The sequence below is a fragment of the Syzygium oleosum genome, unplaced genomic scaffold (assembly GCF_021117445.2).
Source record: "Syzygium oleosum isolate NSW1041296 unplaced genomic scaffold, Sole_v2.1 Sole_v2.04, whole genome shotgun sequence".
NCBI classification, from domain to species: domain Eukaryota; kingdom Viridiplantae; phylum Streptophyta; class Magnoliopsida; order Myrtales; family Myrtaceae; genus Syzygium; species Syzygium oleosum.
Window position 1 is genome coordinate 10,974,772 of NW_026607488.1, and position 24,904 is coordinate 10,999,675.

The window sequence follows — 24,904 nt, forward strand, 5'->3', positions numbered from 1 at the left end:
AAGACTCTTGAGCTGCGGGTGCTGGATGTAAACCAAACTGAGCTAAACTAACCTCTGTACTGGTCAACTCTCCATCTATCGGGGGTCTGACAGACGGGTCCCAATCCCCGACTAAGTCAAACGGAACATCAAAACCCCTAACGGGCCCGAACTCATCCCCGGCTGCATCCCGGAAGAACCAGGCGGTATAAACATGGGTCTCCCATAAAGGTAATCCTACCTCTACAAAAACAGTCGTAGTATGCTTAATCCAGGTCATGCCATCACCCATCGGAAATTCTGCAACCTCATACTCGGTGTGCACTGGTACCCCAAAACGCTCTGGTGGCGGTGGCGGAGGATTCATGACTCAGGTCGGGGTTCTGAAAAATGTTGGTCGAAACAACCATGAGACTACATCTCAGTAAGTACACCCCTAAACCCCACCTAGGTTATCACGTACCTCCAGACAATTACACAATCACAAACACAATCACATATGTGCAATCACATGCAGGTACAATTCTAATTTCATGCATTCATTTCATTCTCATCATATCCTTTCCACATCTCTCGCTAGTGACCCGCATTGAAGTACACGCCTTAGGTACACTGCGACCTCTTATCACAACACTTTAGGGCCTTCGTTAACGTACACGCCTCAGGCCATGTTTCTTGCCCGCGTTGAAGTACACGCCTCAGGCTCAACACCTACCACCTACTGCGCAACCCGCGTTGAAGTACACGCCTCAGGTTGGTAGTCTTCCGGTATTACCGGGCATCGTCCCGCGTTGAAGTACACGCCTCAGGCTGGTAGTCTTCCGGTATTACCAGGCATCGTCCCGCGTTGAAGTACACGCCTCAGGACGGCACAATTTCCACGAACGCATGTCATACCACATTACTTTCTCACTCATACACATGCTCAACAAGCATTTACCACACTCAACTGGCCAATCATACGTGGCCCGTGCACGCATCAATTCACACGTAAAACATGCTCACTAAGCATTTGACATGGCCAATTTTAATAATTAAATCAGTTTGGCCCAAGCGTGCACCCAACAGGCATATTTCAATCATTTAATTGCACAACCACGCACTCACTTTCATCACCAAAATTCAGTCGTAGTTCAAACACACATTAAACACACAATTTGCCATTTTTGTCCAACCAAACGGCGTCAAATCAACTCCGACCCTTCACGACACTTTCTCACAATTAATTGCCAGTTCTAAAAATCCAATTTGCGTCCCGATCGGCCCGTCACAGCCCACTGAACAGTCATCCACAGCCCATTTCCGACCTCGATATTTCCACGAAAATTTCCGAATTCAATCCTAAGGCCCGCCACATAATCCCAATCCCAAAATCGTACCATTCCGCACCTATATAAACCCGATTCCACCCCAAAAATTTCCCGTCGATACCTGACGTCCTAGCTAAGGTTTAGGATATGACTTACCGAGCCCTAGACTATCTCGGCTAGAGCGAATAGCGGCGGCAAGACGAAGATCTAACGGCGGCTAGCGGCGGCGGTGATGATCGGCGGCGATTGGCGAACGGCGGCGAATTAGGCAGTGGCCAGTTGGCTCACGGCCAAGGGGAGAGAAACCAAGAGGGAGGAGGACAGCATGAGGGTCGGGGACGACTTGGTGGCGAAGACGGCGGCAGTCGGACGGGCGTGACCGGCGGCGATGGTACGGCGACGAGCGGCCAAGGGGCGACCGGCGATCGGGAGGAGAGGAGAGAGAGTGATCGGAAAGGGGGGCTCACGGTGGTGTGGAGGGGCCGAATGTAGGGGAGAGAGGAGAGAGAGAGAGATAAGGCTTGGACCAACTTTGACCAAAACGGTAAATGACGATCTTGCCCCTCTCTCACAAACGAAATCAACGGCCCAGATTCGATCTTATCTTGAAACCAACGGCCCAGATCGAATCTCATCCAAAAATATCTAAGGGTAGTCTTGTAATTTCTCAAAAAGTCCAAGGGCAAAATTGTCCTTTCCAAATTTGAGGGTAAAATGACCAAAACGCCATTTGCCCATAAAACTAACCCTTTATCAATTTCCAAGGGTAAAATGGTCACTTTCTCCTTTTCTCGCCGAAATCGAACTTTTCTGAAAAATCCGAAGAAATCCAGAGTTGTACGTTCCAATTACAACGTCGTCCAAAGGCCCTGCCGTGACTTTCCAAATTTTCTGATGCTCGGTTTGGTCTCTAATCAATATTCAAATTATATATGTATAACGTAACTTAAGCGTTTCTCAGACTAACGGGTGGCTTTTGGGAAATTCGCCCATACGACCCGTGACTGATACTAAATGGAGTCACGTGCAATTTATTCAGACCGTAACAATTTCGTTTACCAATAAAATCGCGAGGATCAATCACTAGATCCGAGGGGTACGATCATTCGGTATAGGTTGAGGATCGTTCATCAATTCAATTCGTGGTCTGGCGGAATCACCCGCGATCCACTACTATGACAGTGGCGAACGGACTCCTGGCTATCCTTGGATCGGCCAACAGTGGTTCAAAATATCACCTCGACGATTTCATGGTCGAAAGTCAATTCACGATCGAATTTTCTTTAGTCGTACGAATTTAGATCCCTCACTAGCCTTTCCCTATAGGTTAGTATCCCAGGAATGATAAGTTCCGGGTGAGAACTAGCTACAAGTACATTAATAAAATAATTCATTTCATAAATCCCAAATGAGCGAAATTTCGGAATGTCACAATCTTCCCCCCTTACAAAAATTTCGTCCTCGAAATTTACAAATCTCACTACTACCCAATATTTACAATTCCTACTACTGCTCAAACAACTGGGGGTATTGACATTGCATCACATCTTCACTTTCCCAAGTTGCGCCTTCAGTCCCGTGGTACTCCCAAATAACTTTAACCATCGGGATTGTCTTGTTCCTCAAAACTTGTTCTTTTCGGTCTGCAATCCTTACTGGTCTCTCGACATAAGACACCTTGTCATCTACTTCTATCTCCTCATAATTTAGCACATGCGTCGGGTCCGGTTCATATTTCCTCAACATCGATACGTGGAACACATTATGCACTTGCGATAGGTTTGGTGGTAACGCAAGGCAATACACTAATTCTCCAATCCTTTCTAGAACCTCAAAAGGTCCCACATATCTTGGACTCAACTTCCCTTTCTTACCGAACCTGGATAGTCCCCTCATGGGCGATACCTTAAGGAACACGTGATCCCCTACTTGAAACTCCAAAGGCCTTCGCCTTCTGTCTGCATAACTCTTTTGACGGCTCTGTGTTGTCTTCAGCCTTTCGTGTATAATCTTAACCGCCTCAATCGATTGTTCGACTAGCTCTGGCCCGGTTATAGTCCTTTCTCCCACTTCGTCCCAACACACGGGTGTCCTACAAGCCCTGCCATATAGCGCTTCAAAAGGCGCCATTCCAATGCTCTGCTGGAAACTATTATTATAAGCAAACTCTACTAAAGGCAGTTGCTCTTCCCACTTATCCTGAAAATCCGGCACACATGCCCTGAGCATATCCTCTAAAGTCTGAATTGTCCTCTCAGACTGGCCATCTGTCTGAGGATGGTAAGCCGTACTAAACTGTAACTTGGATCCTAACGCCGTCTGCAGACTTTTCCAAAAACTGGCGGTAAATCTAGGATCATGATCTGAGGTTATCGACACTGGTACCCCATGCAAACGAACTATTTGCTGCACGTACAACTCAGCATACCGGAATAATGCGAAATCCTTTCGCACAACCAAAAAGTATGCCGACTTGGTTAGTCTGTCGACAATCACCCAAATAGTGTCATGGCTTCTTTGGCTCCTTGGCAACCTCGATACAAAATCCATGGTTATATGCTCCCACTTCCATTCTGGGATTTCCAATGGTCGCAACAACCCTCCGGGCTTACAATGTTGTGCCTTCACCTGTTGGCACGTCAGACATTTGGCCACATGTCTGGCTATATCCACCTTCATACCGTTCCACCAGTAGTATTGCCTTAAATTCTGATACATTTTAGTACTACCTAGATGGATATTATAACTGCTACGATGCGCTTCCGATAAAATTTCTTCCTTAAGCTCCGCATCGTCAGGCACACATAAGCGTCCACGAAACTTCAATATCCCATCTTCTGATACTTGGAAATCTGGCTTTCTCTTGGCCTCCTCCATCTCTAGAATCTTTTGAATTTCCTGATCCGAAGATTGTAACATCTTAATTTTGGTCTGGATTTCTGGTTCAATCCTAAGTGTAGCCAGCAAGCTCGAGACTTGACTTACTTAAATCTAAACTCCGAGTCTCGCACTTTTTCTAACAGTGTCCACTCCTTAACCATCAAATGAGCTATGCTCGACTTCCGACTCAAAGCATCGGCTACCCGGTTAGCCTTTCCGGGACGATATAGAATTTCACAATCGTAATCTTTCAATAACTCCATCCACCGACGCTGCCTCATATTTAACTCTTTTTGAGAAAATAAATACTTGAGGCTCTGATGATCAGTATATATCTGAAATTTCTCTCCGCATAAATAATGTCGCCAAATCTTCAGGGCGAATACAATTGCGGCTAACTCCAAATCATGCGTCGGATAGTTCAATTCATGCGGTCTTAACTGCCTTGATGCATAAGCTACTACTCGCCCATTTTGCATGAGTACACATCCCAATCCTTTCAACGACGCATCACTATATATCTCATATCCTCCGGGTCCTGATGGAATAGTCAACACTGGTGCCATTGTGAATCTATGCTTCAATTCTTGAAAACTCCTCTCACATTTATCTGTCCATTCAAACCTCGTTTCCTTTTTCAGCAAATGTGTCAACGGCATTGCTATTGCCGAAAATCCTTCCACAAAACGACGGTAGTATCCAGCCAAACCCAGAAAACTCCGAACCTCTGTTACCGTCGTCGGACTAGGCTATTTCATCACAGCTTCAATCTTCGATGGGTCAACTGAGATTCCTTCCCCAGAGATTACATGACCGAGAAATGCTACTCGACTGAGCCAAAATTCACACTTGCTAAACTTAGCATATAATGCGTTTTCCCTTAAAGTCTGCAACACTCGATTCAAGTGAAATTCATGCTCCTCTAAGCTCTTCGAGTAAACCAATATATCGTCTATAAACACAATCACAAACTGATCTAAGAATTCCTTAAACACCCGATTCATCAGATCCATAAAGGCAGCAGGGGCGTTCGTCAATCCAAACGGCATTACAGTAAATTCATAGTGTCCATATCTCGTCCTAAATGCTGTCTTCGGTATGTCCTCCTTCCTAATCCTCAACTGATGATACCCCATTCTCAAATCAATTTTAGAGAACACCGAAGCCCCTTGTAACTGATCAAACAAATCATCAATCCTCGGCAAGGGATATTTATTTTTAATTGTCGCCTGATTCAGCTGCCTGTAATCTATACACAACCTCAATGATCCATCTTTCTTCCTCACAAATAATACCGGCGCTCCCCACGGAGACGCACTCGGTCGAATAAATCCCTTATCTAATAATTCTTGCATTTGCACCTTTAACTCTTTTAACTCCGACAGTGACATCCTATAAGGTGCTTTCGAAATTGGCTCGGTTCCAGGTGCCAACTCGATTACAAATTCCACATCCCTTGCTGGTGGCAGTCCCGGCAATTCCTGAGGGAACACATCGGGATACTCGCACACCACAGCTATATCCTCAAGCCTCAGCTCTTCAGCCGTTAAATCAACTACTGCTGCTAAAAATCCTTGACAACCTTCACTCAGCAATTTTGTCACTTCTAGCGACAAAATCCATGGAATTGAGGGCCCTCCTCGACTTTCCACAAATTTAAATTCTGGATGTCCAACCGGATTAAATTGGATCACTCTGCTATTGCAATCCATGACGGCCCTCTGCTTGGACAGCCAGTCCATTCCCACTATCACATCAAAATCATATATGTCTAGAACCGCTAAATCAATTTTCTCCTCCCTATCCCCAATCACGATCTTACAGTTTGGACAACCCAACGAAACCAACATCTTATTATTTAAGGGAGTCGCCACACATAACACAACATCAAGCAATCGCGGTTTTATTCCAATCAACTCAACAAACCGTTTCGATATGAAAGAATGTGATGCCCCAGGGTCAAATAAAGCATACGCAGCATGGTTGCACAGAGAAATCGTACCTGTGACAACCCCTGGTGCGTTCTCAGCCTATCGTCTGGCCATAGCATACACCCGATTCATCAGATCCATAAAGGCAGCAGGGGCGTTCGTCAATCCAAACGGCATTACAGTAAATTCATAGTGTCCATATCTCGTCCTAAATGCTGTCTTCGGTATGTCCTCCTTCCTAATCCTCAACTGATGATACCCCATTCTCAAATCAATTTTAGAGAACACCGAAGCCCCTTGTAACTGATCAAACAAATCATCAATCCTCGGCAAGGGATATTTATTTTTAATTGTCGCCTGATTCAGCTGCCTGTAATCTATACACAACCTCAATGATCCATCTTTCTTCCTCACAAATAATACCGGCGCTCCCCACGGAGACGCACTCGGTCGAATAAATCCCTTATCTAATAATTCTTGCATTTGCACCTTTAATTCTTTTAACTCCGACAGTGACATCCTATAAGGTGCTTTCGAAATTGGCTCGGTTCCAGGTGCCAACTCGATTACAAATTCCACATCCCTTGCTGGTGGCAGTCCTGGCAATTCCTGAGGGAACACATCGGGATACTCGCACACCACAGCTATATTCTCAAGCCTCAGCTCTTCAGCCGTTAAATCAACTACTGCTGCTAAAAATCCTTGACAACCTTCACTCAGCAATTTTGTCACTTCTAGCGACAAAATCCATGGAATTGAGGGCCCTCCTCGACTTTCCACAAATTTAAATTCTGGATGTCCAACCGGATTAAATTGGATCACTCTGCTATTGCAATCCATGACGGCCCTCTGCTTGGACAGCCAGTCCATTCCCACTATCACATCAAAATCATATATGTCTAGAACCGCTAAATCAATTTTCTCCTCCCTATCCCCAATCACGATCTTACAGTTTGGACAACCCAACGAAACCAACATCTTATTATTTAAGGGAGTCGCCACACATAACACAACATCAAGCAATCGCGGTTTTATTCCAATCAACTCAACAAACCGTTTCGATATGAAAGAATGTGATGCCCCAGGGTCAAATAAAGCATACGCAGCATGGTTGCACAGAGAAATCGTACCTGTGACAACCCCTGGTGCGTTCTCAGCCTATCGTCTGGCCATAGCATACACTCGTCCTTACGCTTGAGGCCTATTCTGGTTTACTGTCTGGGCCGCTCCAATCTGATTCCCGTTCCGAGATGGCGGCAATGCAGGTGGCCTATTCTGTCTGGAATTGGGGCAATTCCTTATGTGGTGACCAAATCCCCCACATCCAAAACACACTTCGCCCCGGGTTGGGCAAGGTCCATTTTCATGTCTACCTCCACAAATTCTACACGGACCATTCTGATTTCGGGCTGGCTTCCTAATATTTCTTCTAACGGAAGGGATAAAATGCCTATTATCCAACATCGGCCTCTTCCCAGGATTACGATTGTCCTTACCCTGGACAAATCTCGACCCAGAAGCGGCGGCTCTATCCACTTGATCTCGCTCTAGAATCTGGGCCCTATCAAATATTTCCTCGTACGTCCTCAGATTTACCAGTAACAACTAGCTACGAATATTAGCCTTCAATCCATCCCGAAATCTCCGTGCCTTGTCATCGAGATGTTCCACCATTCTTGGCACAAACTTAGATAATCTTGCAAATTCCGCCTCATACTGATCTACTGTCATCTGGCCCTGGCGGAGCCTCATAAATTCGGCTAACTTCCTTTCCCTGGCACTAGCCAAAAAATACTTCTCATAAAAACTTTCAGTAAAAGCAACCCAAGTTCGGGCCGTACCTTTCGGAAAAACCCTATCTTTGGTGGCTTTCCACCAATCGTTTGCATTATCTTGCAATTGATATACCGCCAGAGTTACCCTCTCATTATCATTGCACTCTAACACCTCAAAAGCCTTCTCGAGCTCCTCTACCCATCGAGGTGCAGCCTCAAAGTCACCTTTCCCAGCAAACTTAGGCGGTTTTAGCTTCATAAATTGCTCTACCAGGTGATGCATCGGTCTATTTACAACCACCTGCCCCTGCCTTTGATTCTCATTATTATTGACGACAACAGCGGCCACAGCGGCCTCGACAGCTTGGAAATCGTAGCAGCTCTTTCCTGAGTCTGCTGTCCTAACAGATTTCCGATCTGTTCCAATGTCCTCATAACGGCTTCCATTCTAGGATCCTCAACAGGTCTAACTTCCACTCTAGGGTCCACTGCAGCTCCAGCCTCAACCCCAAGATTTTCTATCGCTCTTGCACCCATTCCAAGATCCTCTACGGCTCTAGCTCTAGCACGACCTCTACCCCTTGCTCCTCTACCTACGCCCCTTCTTGGGACTCTTCCCATACCTCTTCCTTCGCTGCTCATCGACACAATTCTATCACTCTCCTACATGCTATAATTCCACTCAGGAATTAGCAATCTAGACCAACTAGATTAATCTGATTCTAGGCAGTGAATTAACACAAGAGTTCACTCAGCAGGCACTCTATCATTACCAACACAAAACCACGATCAACAAAGTCTGAACATTCACCTCAGGTCCAGACGCACCTGCATTTTAATCATCACAATAATCAATTCACTCAATCAATCACAACAAACAATCTGGAGGCACGTGTAGCTCATTTCGCCATACAACTCACTAATGTCTCCCTAAATACTACCCTGCTCCTTATCACTCCAAACTTCAACCGGTTTAGATCGAGCTGACCTTGCTCTGATACCAATTCAAACAGGGATGTCACGCCCCGAACCCCAACAAGCTCGTGATATCCCTCCTCGGTCGAATGATGCGATATCCCAGGGTATCGCCGACCCCACTTATGATCATTAGATATTTAATTCAACAGCGAAAACCACAAATCACCCTGACAATTAAAACTGGGGAGACTAGGGAGAATACACATATTCTTTTCTGATTCAAACTTGTACCATAATATTCACAATTTTACAAACCAATATATACATGTGCACACCGTACTATAAAACATCGATATCAAAAAGAACCGATGACCTGGGCATCTATACTAAAAAATGGTACTCCTTAAATTTCCTAGCTTCAACCCCTATACTAACCTCTACGCCCCTTACTCGGCGTCCATTCGGAATCCCGATTCCTCGTCCTCGAGATCCGAGTTCTCTGAATACCGCTCATCCGAGGACTCGGTTCCCTCAATTTCAATCGGGTGATTAATGTCACCCGACTCAGCTGGAACTTCATTCTGAACCTCCTCAGCTAATACATCAAAGAAATTGTATTCCGGCACAAAGTTGAGATCCATATACTGCTCGTACGGGATTATATATTCCGGTTCCTCCTCAGGCTCCTCGGACTCGTCAGGCTCAACTTCGAGTTCTATCTCGGGTTCTACCTCTTCTGGTTCCTCCTCGGGAATTGGTTCTAAATCGATATCCATCGAGTCGCCTTCAGCCTGTGATGCTTCGGGTTCAGGTTCGTGCTCGGCTCCGGAAGAATCTTGAGCTGTGGGCGCTGGATGTAAACCAGACTGAGCTAAACTAACCTCTGTACTGGTCAACTCTCCATCTATCGGGGGTATGGCAAACGGGTCTCAATCCCCGACTAAGTCAAACGGAACATCAAAACCCCTAACGGGCCCGAACTCATCCCCGGCTGCATCCCGGAAGAACCAAGCGGTATAAACATGGGTCTCCCATAAAGGTAATCCTACCTCTACAAAAACAGTCGTAGTATGCTTAATCCAGGTCGTGCCATCACCCATCGGGAATTCTGCAACCTCATACTCGGTGTGCACTGGTACCCCAAAACGCTATGGTGGCGGTGGCGGCGGATTCATGACTCAGGTCGGGGTTCTGAAAAATGTTGGTCGAAACAACCATGAGACTACATCTCAGTAAGTACACCCCTAAACCTCACCTAGGCTATCACGTACCTCCAGACAATTACACAATCACAAACACAATCACATACGTGCAATCACATGCAGGTACAATTCTAATTTCATGCATTCATTTCATTCTCATCATATCCTTTCCACATCTTTCGCCAGTGACCCGCGTTGAAGTACAGGTCTCAGGTACACTGCGACCTCTTATCACAACACTTCAGGGCCCGCGTTAACGTACACGCCTCAGGCCATGTTTCTTGCCTGCATTGAAGTACACGCCTCAGGCTCAACACCTACCATCTACTGCGCAACCCGCGTTGAAGTACACGCCTCAGGCTGGCAGTCTTCCGGTATTACCGGGCATCGTCCCGCGTTGAAGTACACGCCTCAGGACGGCACAATTTCCACGAACACATGTCATACCACATTACTTTCTCACTCATACACATGCTCAACAAGCATTTACCACACTCAACTGGTCAATCACATGTGGCCCGTGCACGCATCAATTCACACGTAAAACATGCTCACTAAGCATTTGACATGGCCAATTTTAATAATTAAATCAGTTTGGCCCAAGCGTGCACCCAACAGGCATATTTCAATCATTTAATTGCACAACCATGCACTCACTTTCATCACCAAAATTCAGTCGTAGTTCAAACACACATTAAACACGCAATTTGCCATTTTTCTCCAACCAAATGGCGTCAAATCAACTCCGACCCTTCACAACACTTTCTCACAATTAATTGCCGGTTCTAAAAATCCAATTTGCGTCCCGATCGGCCCGTCACAGCCCACTGAACAGTCATCCACAGCCCATTTCCGACCTCGATATTTCCACCAAAATTTCCGAATTCAATTCTAAGGCCCGCCACATAATCCCGATCCCAAAATCGTACCATTCCGCACCTATATAAACCCGATTCCACCCCAAAAATTTCCCGTCGATACCTGACGTCCTAGCTAAGGTTTAGGATATGACTTACCGAGCCCTAGACTATCTCGGCTAGAGCGAATAGCGGCGGCAAGACGAAGATCTAACGGCGGCTACCGACGGCGGTGATGATCGGCGGCGATTGGCGAACGGCGGCGGCTTGGGCGGTGGCCGGTTGGCTCACGGCCAAGGGGAGAGAAACCGAGAGGGAGGGGGATGGCGTGAGGGTCGGGGACGGCTTGGTGGCGAAGACGGCGGCGGTCGGACGGGCGTGACCGGCGATGATGGTACGGCGGCGAGCGGTGGTACGGCGGCGAGCGGCCAAGGGGCGACCGGCGATCGGGAGGAGAGGAGAGAGAGTGATCGGAAAGGGGGGCTCACGGTGGTGTGGAGGGGCCGAATGAGGGGGAGAGAGGAGAGAGAGAGATAAGGCTTGGACCAACTTTGACCAAAACGGCAAATGACGATCTTGCCCTTCTCTCACAAACGAAATCAACGGCCCAGATTCGATCTTATGTTGAAACCAACGGCCCAGATCGAATCTCACCCAAAAATATCTAAGGGTAGTCTTGTAATTTCTCAAAAAGTCCAAGGGCAAAATTGTCCTTTCCAAATTTGAGGGTAAAATGATCAAAACGCCATTTGCCCATAAAACTAACCCTTTATTAATTCCCAAGGGTAAAATGGTCACTTTCTCCGTTTCTCGTCGAAATCGAACTTTGCTGAAAAATCCGAAGAAATCTAGAGTTGTACGTTCCAATTACAACGTCGTCCAAAGGCCCTGTCGTGACTTTCTAAATTTTCTGATGCTCGATTTGGTCTTTAATCAATATTCAAATTATATATGTATAACGTAACTCAAGCGTTTCTCAGACTAACGGGTGGCTTTTGGGAAATTCGCCCGTACGACCCGTAACTGATACTAAATCGAGTCACGTGCAATTTATTCAGACCGTAACGATTTCGTTTACCAATAAAATCGCGAGGATCAATCACTAGATCCGAGGGGTACGATCGTTCGGTATAGGTTCAGGATCATTCGTCAATTCAATTCGTGGTCTGGCGGAATCACCCGCGATCCACTACTATGACAGTGGCGAACGGACCCCTTGCTATCCTTGGATCGGCCAACAGTGGTTCAAAATATCACCTCGACGATTTCATGGTCGAAAGTCAATTCACGATCGAATTTTCTTTAGTCGTACGAATTTAGATCCCTCGCTAGCCTTTCCCTATAGGTTAGTATCCCAGGAATGATCAGTTCCGGGCGAGAACTAGCTACAAGTATATTAATAAAATAATTCATTTCATAAATTCCAAATGAGCGAAATTTCAGAATGTCACAGGCCTCCCGTGCACAAACTGGTCGGGAGCTAATACTGCTCTCCTAATAAGGCCATGGCAGGCCGAATCCAGTTGTCGTACCTAAAGTATTTTTTGTGTCTCGCTCGATACACTGGATGCCCAAGTTATGCTAGGCATAGTAGGATCCGATGCGAGGAAGCTATTCGCCATATTGTTCTTTGGAACAGTTAATGAACAAGGGTCGGCCTGGTGTGAATGCTACGCCAGGCGTTGCACGGGTTATTCCGCAGCTAAGGAACTACCAACCCGTGACAAATGGTATTAGAGCGGGATCCCTCTAGTAGGTGAGTGAATCAAAGAAAAGATGTGGTCTACCTGGTCCTACAAGGGCAGGGAGTGAATCACCGAAGCCAAAAGATTCTCAGACAAAGTGCGGCTCTTGACTTGCTTCTAGGATGACATTGGGGGCACAAGAAAGAATTGATTCCTCATTGAATAGGGAAAATGTTCTTGGATTAATGTGGCAAGTCTCAAGATGGGTCTGCTACTACGTTATCAAAAAGGAGAAAAACCTCCGTTGGTCTGCCAAGATCATGAGAATTCCAAAGTAGGCGAAGAATGGGGCTGTCAAAATGGTGCAATTGGCAAAAAATGCCACACTTGTCAAAGAAAGCACAAGTGATTGAGGGTGCTAAATGGCTCTGATCAAGAAAGCCACCAGTGGAGAAAAGTTGTTTTGTTGGGCGAGCATCTACCACTCATGTAAGTCTCGGAAAAGAAGCGGCATTGATGGTGAGAATTGACGCAAGAAAGTGATAGAATGGCCCGCAATGATGGCATTGCGGAATTGAGTGGGGGAGAATGTCACGGACCGTGATTCTCTCGTGCTCCTGTACCCTTGTGAGTGGTGCTCGGGAATATTGGGTGAAGAGTGAGGACGCAGAAGGGTTGAGATACAACTAGGTCGTGGGAATAGTGTCAAGAAGGTTGGTGCTAGGAGTTCTAAAATGGAACGAATATACCTTAGGAGCTTTGAAGACGGGGTTAGCCTCCTATGTACAAACTGGTCGGGAGCTTATGCTCCTCTGCTGATGAGACCATGACAGGCTAAAACCAGTTGTTGTATCTAAAGTATTATATGAGTCTCACTCGATGGACTAAATGCCCAAGTCATGCTGGGCTCGGGCGTGGCACGATCCGATACGAGGAAGCTATTTGTCGTATTATTTTCTGGAACAGCTAATGAACGAGGGCTGGCCTAGTGTGAACGATGCGCCAGGTGCCGCACGGACTGTTCCGCGGACAAGGAACTGCTAACCCGTGATACAAGGTTCATGGGCCATACCTAGCATGTCCTACCAAATGAAACGATATTCATCACTGGCTAGACAATGTTTATACTTGTAGAACATAGCATGTGTTACACCTTACGAAGTTAGACATGAGCTAAGACTCTTGTTGGGTCATATTTCATTGCCGGAAAATGTTGTCGCATTTTCAATTGTTTTCCTTCGACTCGGAAAGCATAAAAGAAGATCAGGAACTTTATTGCAGATCGCTATATGCAATGCCATCAAAACGAAATGATCGTGTACAAACTAAGATGATACTATGCCCAAATTCTATGTACTTTTCTCCACCTTATTTTTTCGTCAAGGAAGTGACAACTTGATCTTGTTGAACTTAACCATGACAATTTTTAGGGAGAAGAACGCTAGAAGTATTAAAACTTGTATATAGCGCTTACTTTAGTGCCAAAAGTATTCGCCGGCTCACTTAAGTGCCAAATCGGAGAAAAAACGATCACTTAAGTGCCAACGGCAAGAAATTTCGACCAAATTAATACGTGGCTTTTATAATTAAAATTTTAATCTGAGTTGGATTTTTTTTTTTAAAAAATAGTCTACGTGGCATTTCCATGTGTATATTTCGATTTTTTAAATATTTTTATGATTTTTTTCTTTTTTTCCTTCTTTTCTTTTTTCTTTTCTTTCTTCTTCTTCGGCAAAAGAACACTACAAGTGCCATAACTTGTGTACGGCGCTCACTTTAGTGCCATAACATTTTTTTGGATCACTTTAGTGCTAAAATTTTTGAAAAACGATCACTTAAGTGCTAAAATTTTTGAAAAACGATCACTTAAGTGCCAACTCCGGTGCCGTACACAATTTTTCGCCGGAAATCTGACGTGGCATTTTTTTTATTAATTTCTGAAGCTGACGTGGCTCGCCGGAGTCTTGCCGGAGATTGGCACTTAAGTGATCGTTTTTCAAAAAATTTAGCACTTAAATGTTCGTTTTTCAAAAATTTTAGCACTTAAGTGATCGTTTTTCAAAAATTTTAGCACTAAAGTGATCCAAAAAAAAGTTATGACACTTAAGTGATCGTTTTTCCTCCGACTTGGCACCAAAGTGATCCGAAAAAAAGTTATGGCACCAAAGTGAGCACCGTACACAAGTTATGGCACTTATAGTGTCCTTTTGCCCTTCTTCTTCTACCTTTAGCCGGTGACTGAACTCCGGCCACTGACCATGGATGGCTGCCTAGCCTCGCCGGATCTGGCGAGGGTCGGCCTCGCCTCGCCTGGGCAAGGGCAAGCCCCGGCAAGGCCAGCCCTCACCCAGGCCATGGCCGCCTCGCCGGATCTAGCGAGGGGAGCCCTCGCCGAGGCTCGCCCTTGCCCAGGCGAGGCAAGGCCGACCCTCACCAAGGCTCGCCCGCCCTCACTAGGCCGGACCTCGCCTGTGACGGGCAACGGCGGCCTCATCTGGACGAGGCCAGGCGGCCGACCATGGTCGGTGGGCAATGACCGGTGTCCAGTCACCGGCCAAAGGTAGAAGAAAAAGAAAGAAAAGAAAAAAATGAAAAGAAGGAAAAAAAGAAAAAAAAGTTTAAAAAATCGAAAAATTATTAAATATTATCCCCATCAGAGCCAACATGCCACGTAGGATTGAGAAATTAATAAAATATAGCCCCGATAGATTTTCGACGACCCAAATCGGAGTTGGCACTTGAGAGATCGTTTTTCTAAAAAAATGACACTTAAGTGATCCGAAAAAAACTTTTGGCATTAAAATGAGCGTCGTACATAAGTTTTGGCACTTCTAATGTTCTTCCCCCACAGTTTTTATGTCCATTCTTTCCTCAGGCAAGTCCTTTGAGCATTCTAGTCCTGACTCGAGGATTGATAAAACTATGCTCTCGAGTGCCGGGAGCATCAAATCTTCTTGCTTCATGCTAAGGATTCCGCTATCCACAATGTCAAGCACTCAGTCCGGAATCATTGCACCTACCCATCGCCTCAAGCTCATATCCACATCGAACATTTCACTGGTTGGCTTCTTCCTAGTAATCACTTCCAACAACAATATGTCGAGGCTGTAGACATCTCCTTTTGTCGAGACTTTTCCTTCCGAACCATACTTTGCAAGCATCATGGTTTGTGGAATAAGAACATCAGGAATCGATCTATTTCTTTTGGGACATAAGTAATACGATTGAGAGGCACGAGCATTAATATATCCCCATTATATTATACCATTATATTGAGAATCAAAGGCTTGAATTAGCTAAAATTTGACAAATGTACCTGGAGCAATGTAACCAATCGTGCCAAGAGTTCGGGTTTGCGTTTCAAGTTTGTTCTCAGCCAAAATCTTCGCAATTCCAAAGTCGTAGACTTGTGCGACTAGGTCCTCGTTTAGAAGAACATTGCTATGCTTCATATCGCAGTGCACAACAGGTTCTGGTTGGCCATGGTGGAGATATTTGATCATTGTTGCGACATCGACCATTATCTTCAAACGTTAATGGAGACCCAAGTTATAGTTGTTGGAGTAAATCCACTTCTCCAAGCTCTTCGTGGGGCACTTATTGTAGTATTAGAGATCTCAGATCGACATTTGTGCACATGCTGATCACCTTGATGAGATTCCGATGCCTGATCATGTGGAAAACCTCGCATTCTGCATCGAAACTTTTGAGGGCACCTTCGATGTGGAGATTCAGTACTTTGAGTGCGACGTTTGTCCCATTGGCCAGAGTCCCATTGTATACAAAGTTAAAGCTTCCTACTCCGAGCAAATTGCTTGCTAAAATTGTTAGTAGCCGAGCAAAGCTCTTGATATGATATCACCAGGTGGTCAATTCTAGGCGGGTTGTCCAATGAAACTGTAGCTTTTTCTTATGGGGAGTTGACTGATTGGAAGTTTCTACTGCTGGAAAAGATAATAATACTAGTAGTCTATCAATTTTTATCTATGGTCATGTCATATTTAAACTTTCAATCGATTCAATTAAATCACTTTTGATAAATGTGAAATGTCGTTCCGCAACTTTCAATTGATCTAATTAGATCCTCAATATAGTCAACATCCTTTCACTAATTAATTTAAATGAAATACATCCAGGACATCAATTTGATAAAGCTAGTGTTTGATGGAGCAAATTACGTGAATTTTGTGCGTGTAATGTTGACTTTAAATTGCAAAATTATAATAACCCCTCCTTTAATATGTGCACTATTCACTCTGACAACTATGTGTTTTCCCAAAAAGGATAAGGATAATGACATTGAAATCTCTACTATCAAAACGCATGGAAAACTATACTATTTTCTTTTGAAGCATAATGAAAAATCCTCCCTCAGTCTCCATTTGACACGATTTCGATTGAAAGTTTGAAGAAAAGTCAGGCCACATTAATTTAAATAAAGTAAAAAGGTTTTGTCCTGGTTTGGAAGCTTTTCTTTAACACTATATTATGTCATACTTTTTTCTTGAGAAAATGACATAATTAGTCCCTTAATTTTAACTTAATATGCAATGTGATCCTTAAACTTTTAATTTATTTAATACAGTCCCTGAATTTTTGGTATATATTCATAATAGTCCCTGGATTATATGAAAATATTCAATGTGGTTTATGAACTTTTATCGTTCATTATGATCTCTAAATTTTTTATACATGTTCAAACTAGTCCTTGAACTATATGAAAATATTCAATGTTGTCATTCCATTAATTTAAATTCAGGAACAACATTAAATATTTTAATATAGTCTAACAACTAGTTTGAACATATACAAAAAGTTCACGGACCACACTGAATAAATTAAAGGTTCGGGGACCACATTGTACATTGAGCTAAAATTCAAAAACCACATTGATCAAATTAAAAGTTCATGGATCATATTACACATTAGACCAAAGTTCATGGATCATTTATATCATTATCCCTTTTTTTCTCACATTACTTGTTTCTTTAACCTTTTTTTATCGTGAGGAGCAGACCGAGGAGAAGAAGAATCCGCCGTCTTTTAATATCTGTACAAATGAACACACATCTGAAAATCTTTTTAACTTGAACGAGTTGTTATGTGTCTATTAGCAACTTTATTTACCGGCACAGAATATAGACTTTGAGGAATTTTTTTTCATCTCACCCTCCCCAAATTCCGTGTTAAAATATTAGTGAATTACGTGCAAATGAAGATAAATGCGCACTTTTCAATCGAAGTACCTCCTTTTGGGAAAGTAAGCTAACATAAAAGTGAAGATAGCTGTCGCCAGTTTGATAAATATAATATTAGCTTATCAAAGAAAATTAAAATAAAAAGAATATGATGGCACGTTTTCTCATACATCCGCAATGATTAAACGGGCTTGGTGCCTGGTGGTTTGAATATTTTTGTATTATAATATGAATCATACATAAATGAACGTGTGCGCATCACTCCAAAGAGTAGCAACGCGAATTAATAACAGACTGAATTGAACAACCATCACCAACAGCCAAACAAAGCTGCCCAACAAGTCGAAACAATTTATCCCTCGATTCACTTTGGGCACATCGAAAAATCACCTCACCATAAATTTGTTCAATAAGGCCTCTCTCCGATGTAATTCCCAGGCGGATCATACTCACAAACCATGAACGTGCCGCCACCATTGAGGCACACCTCCACGGCGCACCCGACCCTCCTCGTGCTCCTCCACACTATCTGGGTGTAGTGCCCGCACATCTGTCCCCTTGCGCATCCGTTGCTCCGATAGTCGTACCACCGCCGTTCCGAGACCCATGCTGCCACCGCCTGCCCTGGGTTCCACCCTGTGCCGCTGCCCCAGAATATGTTTTCCCCGTAGGGTCCATTCGAGTGCATCAGGGCGCAGTCCCGCTGCCTCTGCCCGGCCCACCAATCCGCATAGCTCGCGAGGCGCAGGTCCCATGCTAGCGGTGGCATCTGGATGGCTGCGCGGGCTGCGTTCTGGGGGGCCAGGAACTGGCCGGCTTGGCTCAGGCCGGGCGGCCTTTTGGGGAGGGCATGGCATGTTGAGACCAGGAGGAGGAGGAGCGTTAGAATTAGGGCAGTCCCCTGATGGGAGTTCATTTTTCCTCAGGTTGGTCCAAGGAAGAAGAATGGGGATTTATTGGGTCGTAATAAATAAACTAAACTTCGGAGTAGTTGGATTTCGTAAGGTATAGGTTTTCAACGGAGGTGGCATGCATGTTCGATAATGATTGCCACGTCTTTTCACCTTGATTACACTGATTGATATGATTTCGTGCATGAATTGTTCCTATGATTTCGTACTCTCCAACCACATTAATTTGTCACACAGCCGCTCATACTTCTTTTGGGCAAAGCAGGGACCAATGGTTTTCAAAAGTTTAAATGTTTAATAAATATGTCAAAAATGTATCCATAACATGAATTATTATATATAAAAAAATTGTGTCTTCACGGCACTTGTTAAGTAGTTAGTTAATGTAAGAAAAAGGAGTTAGTTAAGGAAAATTTAACCTCACCATGGGGATAAACCGAAAACAAGAGTGCCAGAATTTAAACCATTGACGGGTGCTGTAACATCATTTTAGACAAACCGTTTCCCTTAAAACTTAAACCATGAGGAAACGTATTATCAAAATACTTATAGCATACCACTTAACAAAATGAACTATTAAATCAGTTTGAATGCATAATGTTTGCAATTTTTATAAGTAATTGATCATCAAACAAGCTGTCCTCCACAAATGCTTTATTAAGTGTCGATTATTTTAGTTTTCGATGCTTAATCTTTCTCCTTCTATTTACTTTCTTCCTTTTTCCAATCCACCTCTGTTTTGATTCTTCGTTTTTGCGTGGAAAAGAAGAATATTTTAAAGGTCCGTTTGCATTTTAAAAATGATCGTGTATCACTTAGAAAAATTAATCAATTTAAAATGTTTTACTATTTACAACCATTCATGCCTATATATTTGTATCGATGATGAAAATACTTTTAGTTCATTTATTTGTATAAACAATACAAGCAATCATCTTAGGAAGATATTTCCCAACTCAATGATTTTTCATAAAACAAATGCACCGTCCACTTTAATTCTGAAGCTTTTGTAGCTTGTACTCTTTTTTTATAACTTTTGTAGCTAGAATTTGATTTCTTTGTAACTCCACCATCAAATGATTCTTCAATTCATTTCTATATGCAGGTCCTGCACGTCTCGTTGCCACTTTCTGCTACCTCAAGCTCAATGTTTCGGATTGCTCGTGTACTTTGATTCCTTTCCACACCATCTATTGCACATAAAATGCATTACCCGGTATGTGCGGCTCGGGACCAATGGGACTGTCGGGAGCTTCCCGGTTTCACGCAGTCTGTACTTTTGGCATCTGGGCAAAAAGAACAAGTTCCATTGGACCATCGCACTACAAAAAAACACCGGATTAGCGACGAAATTTGCGACGGAAAATTTGGAAAAATCCGTCGCAAATCGAATTTGCGACGAATTTTGCGAATGAAACAATTCCGTCGCTACTAGGTCGTCGCAAAATTTTGCGACGGAAAATTTAAAAGTTCGTCGCAAAATTAGCCACGAATACAATCCGTCGCAAAATTCGTCGCAAATATTTCGTTGCAAATTTGCGACGAATGCTATCCGTCGCAAAATTCGTCGCAAATTTCGTCACAAAATTCGTCGCAAATTCGTGGCAAATTTCGTCGCAAAATTCGTCGCAAATTTCATCGCAAAATTTGTCGCAAAATTCGTTGCAAAATGTATTCGTCGCAAATTAGCGACGAACTGTAATGATCGCAAAATTCGGCTTAAAATATTCGTCGCTATTTTTACATCATTTCGGCCATAAATTCTTGTCCATATCAAACAAAGGAGACAATGACATATAATTGAAACAGAAAAAGGAACAAACCATAGATTCTGACAAACCAACCACAATGACATATAATTGAAACAAATAACTGAAGGAAAGTTGCAGAGTCTGACATGATGCTATTTGATATCCAATCTTACAATACATTCAAAACATGAACTAAGAGACGGGACAACCATAGAAGACGCAGAAAAACCATACACAAGAAGACGCAGCTTTGGTACGATGGCAGAACACCAAAAGTAGTCACTTTTGTCGAGACCTGAGGAAATGTCGATACATAAATCAGTCCAGAATATAAAAGAAGCGTTTATGCATGGATGTGGAACTAGGTGTAAAATAACAAGAGGGTTAACAAAAATACGTTTCAGGACGAACATAAACATATGAATATGAGTGAAATTATGAAAAACCAAGATTATGAAGCAAGCTTACCCCCGATTTTGAGAATTTTAACTAGAAAGTCCAGAGAAAATCATCATCATCATCATCATCATCATCAGCATTCTCGGCATCAATGTGTTGGTCATCATTGTGCCCATCACCTATTGGATTGGCTGGAGGTACAGGAGGATCGTCATAGCGATTGAGGTTAAGGTGTCGCATAACGAGTCTCATTTGTTGTTCCAAGTTATTTATTTGTTCGTCCTTCTAAACAAGTAAATTATTCAGATGATGCACTTCTTGGGTCAATTGCTCGTCTTGTCGTGACCTCCTTCGACCAGTCGCAGTGGATGATGAACTTCCAGGATTATTCGGCATGTACATCCTTGACAACGATCCCATCCCAAATATTTTTTCTTTTTTCACCCCACCCGTTGCCTCCATCCATAATGCCATATTATCAACTGATGGCCCGGACTCAGGACAATCATCACTACCACTAGCACTGCTCATTAAAAGTTCATCATATTTTTCCTACATTAACAATGTAGATGAAAATAAAATCACTATATATATATATATATATATATATCTACCATAAATATTGAAAGCATTCACGATTTTCATTATAGTTTACATATAAGCCAAAGTATAACCCTACATACCTTAACAGCTTTTGCTCGATCGCCAGTCCATGTCTTATCTTTCTTTTGAAATGTGCGTTCAAATGTAGCTGCAAATGTCGGTTCCGTCCCCAATTCTTGTGTCTACAAAATGTAAACATGAGTAATTGAATTAAATTAACTTAGAACTCATTTAACAGACTTACCAGTCGTTTGCGATACTCCGCAATGTTGATAGAGCCCCCAGCATATGTGGCTGACCCATCATTAGAATTAGAAGATCGATTCTTCTTATTCTGCTCACAGAGTTGCCAACTCTGTTCAGATGCCCAAAATCTGTTAATTGCCGCCCAATTGTCAGCTGTAAAGAAAGACGGCTTCACTTGCTTGATCTTCGCTCTATTCATGACATTTCGCATAAAATCACCGATTTTCTTATCGAAAATTCTTCTCACTTCATTGTCTTCCGCTTCCTCCCACTTGAACTTCCGCTGCAATGAATAAAAACACAAATTGAAAGTTATTATGATGATCACATATCCATAACCATGCACCAGACAAATATAGACAGATTTTGTAAAGTTCATGTCGGGGAAAATATCTGGTCCTTTAGGTATCGAAAACTACAGAGTTGTTCTGGTCCCTTTACATCATTCTTGACCATCAATATACTACACCAAACTTAATTGGTGAGAAAATAAAATATGTAAATCTTACCTTGAACTCATTCCACCATATTTCTTTCACTTCTTGTGGAACACTTCTGTAAGTAATATACTCTCCCATCCAAAAGTTTCTTACTATTTTGTTCAATTCCTCACAACGACGAGCATCCGTGAATCACGCAATCATACGGATATTGTGCAACATCGACAATTCAGTTGACATCAATATCTAAAGCCCTAAATATTACATATACTAAAATAAAAATGAAGTACTTACGAATCTCCAAATGGGCATATGAAGAATCGGTTATCTTCTTGACCTGTGTTTTCGTCAATATTCGATTGTTCCGCCGAATAATGGGGTGGAACGGAAGGAGAGGGAGCTAAAGGAGATTGAACTGGAGGAGATTCAGTTCGCTTGTGGCCAAGTCCCGTAACATGTTGTTGAGTGTTGGAGGAAGGGCCAACGTGTCCATATTGTGGTTGAGGGTTAGATGACGGGACAGGGGAAGAGGAAAGGGACGGGGACGAGGACGAGGAAGAGGCTTGTCTTCTATACGAATGACCTCCACGTTTATACTGACAAGTAGGAAGGTTATGCGAATATGTAAAGAACTATTGACACGTATTACGGACACATAATGATGTACATGACGAAGCTTACCATTTTGATGGAAAGACTGAGAAAATGTTTCCTTGAAATGAGCCAATGTCGAGTGTTTATGACGTGCAATTTCCTACGAACAAATATACTATGAATCCCATTCATTTTGATATGAAACATCAATATATGAGCACGATATGGGTGGCCACAGGTATCAAACATTACTATATGAATCGCATTCATTTTGATTAAATTTTTTTTGACCACGTACAAAAATTTAAATTTCACTGAAAGTGGGTGGCCACAGGTATTCTAAGTCATTCTGTAAAGTTTTGTAAGAGAAAAATTGTTATTATTGTTAAATTTTTTTTGGGACCTAAAAAAAAAATTTCACTAAAAGTTGGTGGCCACCGATATTCTAAGACATTCTGTAAAGTTTTGAAATTTAAAAATTTTTAGAATTTCTAAATTATTATTTTTTAATATAAAATTTTTTCCGTGAAATAAAAAAAAATTTCCATACTAAAATTGGGTGGCCACAGGTAGTCTAAGCTATTAGGTAAAGTTTCCAAAATTTTTGTCCTTCTTTATTTTAATAATTTTTAGGGCACGTTAAAAAAATTAAATATAACTAAAAGTGGGTGGCCACAGGTATTATAAGCCATTCCGTGAAGTTTTGAAAATTTTTAAATTCTAATTTTTTTTTTTTGCCACCTAAAAAAATTTAAATTTCACTGCAAGTTGATGGCCGTTTTCTAGGCAATTCTGTGCAGTTTTGAAATTTTATATTTTTTTAATTTTTTTTTTCACCCAAAAAAAATAAAAATTTCCCTCACAATGGGTGACCACATTTATTTTAAGCCATTTTATAAGGTTATGAAAATTTTTAATTTTTTAATATTTTTTTCCCGGAACGTTAAAAAATCTAAATTTCACTCAAAATGGGTGGTCACTATTAATTTTTGCCATTTTGTGATATTATGAAATTTTAGTTTTTTAAAAATTTTAAAAAACTTTTACGGTCAAATTTCATATTTGTTGCCAACATATACCGTTTTTTTTTTTTTATTTTCCGTAATTTTTCATGATTTTTTATAGAATTGTTCAATTTTCAAGCATTTTCTGTGAAAACGCTTAATCAATCACCCTATCGTCATTTAATGCTTAATCATCCACATAATAGACAAATTAACCAGTCGACCATCGATCAAAGCCACATGCAATCCTAAAATCGACCCGTAACTTAGGCAACGAAAAGTGATCCTAAATAATCATTAAACAAGTCCGACTAATTACATAATTATACTAACTAGGGTTTAGGGAGTTGCTTACTTGGTTCAAGGATAATAAAAACCGGCCGATCGAACGGTTGCGGTCCCGGCGCGGGCGTGGGCCCAAATGGTGACTAGTCGGCCAGGTGCTCGGCCACGACCAGGCGAACGACGGCGGAGCTCGGCGGCGACGGCGTCGGTCGGCGACTCGGTGGCGGCTCGGCGGCGACAAGTGTCGGGCGGCGGCGGGACGGCACGGCCGGCGACCGGGAGGAGGGTGGCCGGCGGCGGCACGGTGGCGCGGCGGCCCGGCGGCGGCTAGCCGGCGGCAACGGTGGCGTGCCCCGGCGAGGGCGGCAACGGGCGGGGTCAGCTCCGGCGAGAGCCTCGGCCGGCTGATGGTGGGCGGCGACGGCGACGATGGCGGCGCTGGCCGATGGCGTGGGGCGGCTCCTCGGGCGGCGGGTGAGGGCGGCGAGGCGGGCGGCGACGGCGTCGTTTCGCTGGTCGGCGGCGGCGAGGCTTCGGGTCGCCGCCGGACATGACGAGGGCGGCGAGGCGGGGCGGGGGCGAGGCGCAACCGGCGGGGGGGGCGGCGACGGGCGAAGGTATGCGGGGCGGCTGGTCCGCGACCGGCGACGGGCGGGGGCTTCTACGGGGCGACCGGCGACGGGCGGGGAGCCGCGGGGCGGCTACGAGGGCCGGGCGGCGACGGCGACAGCTTGCGACGGCGAGGGCGCGACAGCGGGGGGCGGGCGACGGGCGGGGGCTGTGGGCGGCGCGGCCCGCAACCGCCGACGGGTGGGTGGGCCTACTGTGGCGACCGACGACGGGCGGGGGAACTGCGGAGCGGCTGCGAGGCTGGGCGGCGACGGCGACGGCTGCGACGGCGACGGCGGCGGGGGAGCTGCGCAGATCGGGCTTGGG

At 43.8% G+C, this 24,904-nt stretch overlaps 1 protein-coding gene and 1 long non-coding RNA gene across 2 annotated transcripts; one reads left to right on the forward strand and one right to left on the reverse strand.

Annotated features, from left to right (window-relative positions):
- Window positions 1-641: 641 nt before the first annotated feature.
- On the forward strand, window positions 642-858 carry LOC130137915 (uncharacterized). The gene is made up of 2 exons (XR_008816348.1): window positions 642-732; window positions 789-858. It is a non-coding gene; the product is annotated as an uncharacterized LOC130137915 (long non-coding RNA).
- Window positions 859-18,141: 17,283 nt separating this feature from the next.
- On the reverse strand, window positions 18,142-18,651 carry LOC130138078 (pathogenesis-related protein PR-1-like). Its single transcript, XM_056311046.1, has one exon. The coding sequence runs from the start codon at window positions 18,649-18,651 to the stop codon at window positions 18,142-18,144; it is 510 nt and encodes a 169-aa protein (XP_056167021.1).
- Between the last annotated feature and the right edge of the window lie 6,253 nt (window positions 18,652-24,904).

Coding starts and splice junctions, on each gene's coding strand:
- LOC130138078 (XM_056311046.1), bottom strand. CDS start 18,651: ATGAACTCCCATCAGGGGACTGCCCTAATTCTAACGCTCCTCCTCCTC.